At 36.8% G+C, this 6,848-nt stretch overlaps 2 protein-coding genes across 2 annotated transcripts; one reads left to right on the plus strand and one right to left on the minus strand.

Moving 5' to 3' along the window:
- Positions 1-41: 41 nt before the first annotated feature.
- Positions 42-3,562, minus strand: LOC145234492 (uncharacterized). Its single transcript, XM_080099220.1, has 8 exons — positions 3,393-3,562; positions 2,712-2,825; positions 2,384-2,446; positions 2,208-2,226; positions 1,906-2,086; positions 1,390-1,594; positions 407-600; positions 42-113 (listed from the first exon to the last, which is right to left on the minus strand). Exons 1-8 carry the CDS (start codon positions 3,499-3,501, stop codon positions 42-44), a joined length of 957 nt encoding a protein of 318 aa, XP_079955346.1. The 5' UTR covers positions 3,502-3,562.
- Positions 3,563-4,706: 1,144 nt separating this feature from the next.
- LOC145234018 (uncharacterized) lies at positions 4,707-6,848 on the plus strand. The gene is made up of 5 exons (XM_080098791.1): positions 4,707-5,625; positions 5,682-5,817; positions 5,994-6,210; positions 6,375-6,555; positions 6,652-6,848. Exons 1-5 carry the CDS (start codon positions 5,439-5,441, stop codon positions 6,822-6,824), a joined length of 894 nt encoding a protein of 297 aa, XP_079954917.1. The 5' UTR covers positions 4,707-5,438; the 3' UTR covers positions 6,825-6,848.

Raw genomic sequence — 6,848 nt, forward strand, 5'->3', positions numbered from 1 at the left:
AGGCAAATAAGTGAGCTATAGCACAAGTAACATTTGCAGAGCTATAGCACAAGTAACATTAGAGCTATAGCACAAGTAACATTTGCTTTATCCTGCAACGTTATCAAATACAGCTAAAAATAAAAAGACATTATTCAAGAATGTGAAATGGATTTTCTATAAGTGGTTAGTGGAATAAAGAAGTTTAGGCCTGATTTAAGAAATATGGTCAAGGCTTAAAGAAAATATTTGTTTTGTTTGATATTACCGTATATCTCCCGAAAAGGCACATCGAGTACCATACTATGGTAAACCAACTGGTATAAAGCCACACACAATTCCCCCCTTCAGTAAAAAAAACAACTCTTGTGGATACTTTACTGGCAAGTGTTGAACTACAATATTAACATAAAAAACGCTTCATCACCTTGCTAGCTACAGATGGATCCTCGTCATTTCTTATGTACCAGATCCGGTAAGAATCCGGATACTTGTGATCGATGTTGTCAATAAGATGTGGTGGCATCCATTGAAGTGTCACTGTAACTGAGTGGTCTGTGTGGTTTCTCTCATATGAAGCGATACTGAAGTTCCTTGGTGGTCCGGATGAAGAAGAAAGATCTGATTTATTGATCGGACACATTTCAAACGTTAGGTAAATACTTCTATTTTCTGATTCCATATCGATATGTTACCTCGATTGTGTAAAACCTAACATGTACCCATTAGCCGTACAAAACAAATAGTGTGCAGTGTTTCTTTGAATGTTTCATGTGTCATGACCAGAGTTGTAGGTCCGGTCATGCTTCACGGTCGGGCTTGAGTTTGAATCAAACAGGCCTTACTCGCGCCTTACTTGACGCCCGGTTACACTTGTTTCGTAATATCACTTTCCGGCTTTGTCAAAAAGAGGGTTCGGGCCCCAATTTTTGGGCCAACCAACAAGTTTGATCCCGACGTACACACATACATTCCTACTATTTTGAGGCCCACTGCAAGCAACAACAGCTGCACGTCCGTTCACCACATTACCTATAGGCAGGTTTGCCATCGACAAGGAGCCGAAAATAAGGACAACCGAAAAATTAAGTTTCCATCCACAAGGAATTAAACGTTTGCAAAAAAATAATTTTTACAGTTATACGAGTGATGACATATTACATGCGTATTTTTCCCCCAGAAACAATCTGTTCCAGCAACTCCTTGTTCGTAGAAAATACTTCGTGTATCTTACGACAACTCGAGTCCAGGTTTACTTTTAATTGTAGCAGGGATTTGACTTGTAATTGTTGAAAATAAGTCACTTTTCTAAGACATTGCCTTTCAAAATAAGGACAAATCTTAGAAATAAGGACGGTGTGGCAACCCTGCCTATGGCAGATTATTTTCGCCATTAAGAAAAGCACTTACTACTTATGACTTGTTCATCACGACAAAACTCGTAAGCAACTTGTTTGTCTATTGAGTGATTTTTGATGAGGTGATAACCGCAGAACAAATACACATCGTGGTTTACAGTGGAGGCAGAACCCAGGACGCGAGTTCCACGATAAGCAAAGACATTGAAAGTATATTGTCTTCCAAAACGGATAGAAAATGTCGCAGTGGTTTGGTTCTAGAAACAAAAAAATTATTTTGGACATACAACTACAAATTTTGTAGGCAAAGAAGTTACAAGCAGCAAGATAAATTCTTAAAAAAACTGATAAAACAGGCAGGCATATGCGCCCCTGCAAAGCACCCGATGCCAATAAACCACCACAAACAAATCAGACAAACGTTAGACAGAAACAACAGACTAGCAAACAATCTATGCAACAAGCCAGACAGACAGGAAAGCATACAAACTGCTAACCAGACAGACAAACTAAATAACAAGACAAAATGACAACAATAACATGGACAAATAGAAAATGACAAACATACCTTTGGAGCAAAAGCCAAATCTCCGGTTGGGCAATCAGTGGTTACATTGCACATGTTAGCTTTTGCACATTGAGTAGCCAACTCAGATTGACATGGGTAGTTGGACTGGACATATTCACCTCTACTGTTAATTACGAAGAGGGTCAGATTTGTAAGGGATTCGCAATGCGTCCTATAAATCCTGAAAAAAAAACATGGTTGCAAAATATTGTAATGATGACTGATTGGAAGTTATGAGAACCACAACAAATTTTGTTTACTTGGACAAAATTTTAGAAAACATGGTTTGTTTAATGACTCACTGTTTGTCGGACAGTTCTCCTAAAAACAGAACAAGAACGATTAGGATGATTGCACTTCTACCGAAATGTCAACACAACCTTAAACACATTCGCGAAAATACTTAACTAGGTAAGGAAGAACGATAGGAAACAAGGGAGAAAATGTCAAAATTCGTTCAATAAAAAACGTCACTTACCTTTTTTGACCCAGTCAGTGTCGCCGTCGTAAAAACAATAAAGAAATCCGTCGAAATCTTCCCCTGAAAAACAAGTTTGTTGAGCAAACGATATAGTTTGTCTTTTATTAAGGTATGTTGGTCTTTCATGTACTTTAGAGTAAATCGGAAAGTTGAATTAAACAATAATACAAAAGTGAATCACACATTTTACAGAACAATGAGACAACTCATTGATACTGAAAACGGGCAAATATTGTTCAGCAAAATAATAAAATGAAATCAATGATTTTCGCAAATGTAGCCGAGAGTATGAAATACTACACAGATAAGTAACGGTGTAACTTACCCGAAGCTTTCCATTCATAAGTTACAGTCAAAACTGCTGATGATAGATTGTTCCGATCTGGCAGGCGAAGATCAGGATAATGATAAACGTCCACGTTTATAACAACGTTGTTTTCTATTCACAAAAAGTAAAATACCCAGCAATACTAAGATATGTTCAAATGGGTTTTAAACTTCTTTGATGGCCAAAAAATTAGTTCAATTAGTTAAAGGTCTTAATTGACATGACGAAAATAATGTATAGTAAAATCTAACTCATGTATTATATATACAAACAGAAAAACAGTACAGCAAAAAAAAGAACTACCCGCGCTATATTATTTTATTTTAAGATATTTGCATACAGTGACGAAACAATGGAAAAATATGACGCAACAATCACTGCAAGTAAATTTGACAAGAATGTGGCAGTTTGGCCTCTTTCCACAAAAACAGTTCCTATTCCAAATATCACTGCCATCCTGCCATTCGGCCTCAAGTCAAACACATAACTTGCAATTTCTGTCCGCACAATAGTGTTTGGTTAGCCGTGTGTTTGAGAACCTTGCGTATATTCAGCAATTTTGTAACTTGCATCACTTATTATTTTACGTTACGGTTTTTGGTTTTCTAACCCATAGTCTTGTTTACAAAATGCATGATGGGGGGTATTACATGTTTAAACTTTAAACGACCGACTTACCAGCTTGTCCAATACATTCGGTTTTGTTCTTCTGGGCTTTTGAAAATTCTGCCAAAGTCGAAACAACAACAACAATCAGCAACAATTGAAACAATAATCGTCTTTCCATCCTGGCCTACCCACACTTTTTAGTCTTTGTTACAGCAACAACCAAACTTTTAAAGCGGGATTTTGTAAAACTGCAAAGAATCTGTCACGTTAACTCATTGAAAATTTTATCGAGTTTTCGTGTACTAAATAATCACAGAACAATTTGAAACAGAAAAGACTTGCATTGTCTAGTCCAGAGGCGGGGAACCTTTTTGTTTATAAAGGCCACCAAACCGTTTATCGGCACTCGTTTAGGCCGCATAGACTATTTCCCAGGCCAAGGACAGTGGTGTTCAAACTTTTTGACGTACAGAATGGTTGTTTTGGTATTTCCTCGTAGAGTTGTAGCACTTAAGGTCCAAGCTGAATAAAGTTCCTCTCACATCCCAACCTTAACTACAACATCGGTTTATTTAACCTGGAAACTCGCTTGTTTACTAATATCAATGATCTAAGAGCAACTTGTGACATCACAGACGAGTTTAAGACATTTGATTATGCGCAAACAATTGTCCTTTTGCAACACAAGTAAGATTGCAGAAGCTTGGGCTCTTGGTAGTCTTACGGAAATCGCTTCGTTTTTCAATACGGGACCATTCGGCTCTAGTTTGGAAACCGCTGCCCTAGAACTAATCAAGTAGTAATATAGAATAAAGGTCAAAATAATCGTTTTTGTCTATTTTTTAGCGCTGTAATATCAACATCCTCAAATGATTTTTGACATCGAAGGCCGCACTTAGGGGCCTAAAATGTGGCCTTTAGGTCGCAGGTTCCCCACCCCTGGTCTAGTCCTTATTCATTGCACAAAATATCTGTTAAATACCTCAAGATTAACCAGATCGACACATACAAAACAAAAACCACTGTCTTTAACCATTCCTGGCTTCTGAACTTGTTGTACTATATAGTGTTGTACCCAGTCAAAAATTTTCTACACCTAACGCCCGGGCCATACCCGACCAACACTCGTTTATCTATCGTTTATGCCAGGATCGGCCGATTCATACTTAACAAAACATACGCCATATTTATATCTATGGGTCTTACATGGTTTCGCCATACTAGGGCCTAAAATGGCAAATGTGGTATAATTACACTTGGCGTTAAAAAGATTAAGCAAGAAATTGCCATACTTGGGTGCCGAGAGTGAGGCGCCAAACCTGTTCGGGTCTGGCGAAATGCTGTATGTGAGAGAATATTAAGCTTTTGACAAATGTTATTATTGACACCATTTTCAAACGATAGTTTTAAAGCAATTCGTACGACGACTTGAATTGGTGAACATTAAAAAATTAAAAGTAATGCAATTAATGTGTGATCATTATCTTTTTGTACCTTTAGCGAGCCTAAAGTTGACGTGACGGTTCGTTAGCGCCTAATCTTTGACAACTCAGGGCTTCAATAACATAAATATTACACATATCACAAATCATGTCAACTGTTAAGTAAACGCAGTCGAACCCAAATTGCACAATACTTGCGCAATCATTTGACCTATGAACTTTACGAAACGTTGTTTGTCGTGATTGGTTAATGCTAATCTTGAACGTTTTGAATCCGGACTAAGAGCGATCACGTGTTGCTTGGCGGCGGGAAAGTTTTAATCAAGGAGGTTTACGAGTGTACGACGACTATATTGTTTATTTTGGATCTGACTAAAAAACGTAGGTTAATGATGCCACCCGAAAAGGGTACAGCGCACAAAACATTCAGCAACTTAAAAAGAACTCGAAATGGAGAAGGAAGCAATCTTCGAAGAAAAGAAAACTACAAGCAGCAGCTATAATAATTGCTGAAAAGACCCAGAATATAAATGAAAATGATTTTGAATTGCTAAAAGATAACCAAGAAATAAGAAAGCGTGTTATGTTGCCATACAAAGAAAAATTTGTTGCTATTAATTTACTGCAAAATTAAAATTATGTACGGTTTCAAAGGATTTTACAAAGCTACGAAATGAAAAACTTTGTGTGCGTAAAATATGCTGATGGCACAAATGATGTTGTGCCTAAAGGATGGTTGGTTGGCACAGATGCATGTAAATGGCCACCAGAGATTTGTAATGTGCAGGATTTAACCAAAAAAGAAGTTGTGGCAGAAGAAGAATGGTGCACATGCCCTTGTATTGTTCTCTTCCAAGCTAGTAAGTGTATTAAGATATTTGTTACAAGCATGGTTTACTTGATTTTTTCTTTGCAGGTATTTATGACCGATGTATCAAAAAAGGATACACCCAAAGTAATTTGGAGGACTCTGATTCAGATATATCCATTGAAGAAGAACCACATCAATTGAAGATTTCACCATTAATAAGAACAGACTCATCACAAAAAATGTATGTATATATCACTAGCTCCTCAATATTGCTAAGTTACATCTAATTGGTGGATTAATGTTGACTGCATTTTGTTGTGTACAAAATTCCATTTGTTTTAACATATTATTTCTTTATCATAATTGTTGTTGTGAAAAATCAAATCAAATGGTTTAAATGATTTCTTTTGTGTTTAGAAATACATTTAAACGGCCATTACCACCAAACCAAAGACCTTTAAATGGTAATGAATATAAATCCCTAATAGCCAAGATGGAAAGGATGGATGACAAACTGGAGACTATTGTGGAGATACTGAAACAAAAAGTAGTGTGTGCAGCTGTGACAGAAACCATCTTTCCAGAGCCAGCTGACAATGAAAAAGATCTGGTAGAATTGATCACTCAAATTAATGTAAGCTGCATTTTCACCTAAAATGGAAATAAAATTTAATACTCTTAATTGTCAGGTTGTGTGTTAACAAAATCTGTTTTTGTACCTATGCCAGCCCTACCAAATAATGACAATTTAAACATTTTTATATGATTGATTATAATTGCATGTTTACATACTTGAAGGACAAGAAAAGAATCGGAAAAGTAATTGATATGGACGGCCTGCAAGGCACATTACGCAACTTCATCAAGTTGTTCATGACGAAAAATCTGGCACTTAAATTTTCCTGGAGTGGATTGGGTTGTGGAAGAAAACAGACAAAAATTTCTTTTAAAACTCATCCTTTGTTTGCCTTTTTTATAGGTAAGACATGATTATGTTTTGTTGTAATTAACATTGCAATGATGTGGATTTTAAAATTCAGGTCAATGAATTTTAGGGTTTTTTTTCTTTTTTTAGATGTGCTGCCATACACCAGACATAATGGTGCCAGTCACCAGGAAATTGCTACTGCAGTAAAAAGGGTCCTTCCAGGGGTTGGTGACTGGGATGGCGGTCATGTGAAAAGGGTAAAAATCCAACAGCCAAATGAAAACCCAGGTGTTGACACTGACTCTTGCGATGATGCATAAGTATTGTCTTTATGCCTGCCATGT

Source organism: Phallusia mammillata, chromosome 6 (assembly GCF_965637545.1).
Source record: "Phallusia mammillata chromosome 6, kaPhaMamm4.hap1.1, whole genome shotgun sequence".
NCBI classification, from domain to species: Eukaryota; Metazoa; Chordata; class Ascidiacea; order Phlebobranchia; family Ascidiidae; genus Phallusia; species Phallusia mammillata.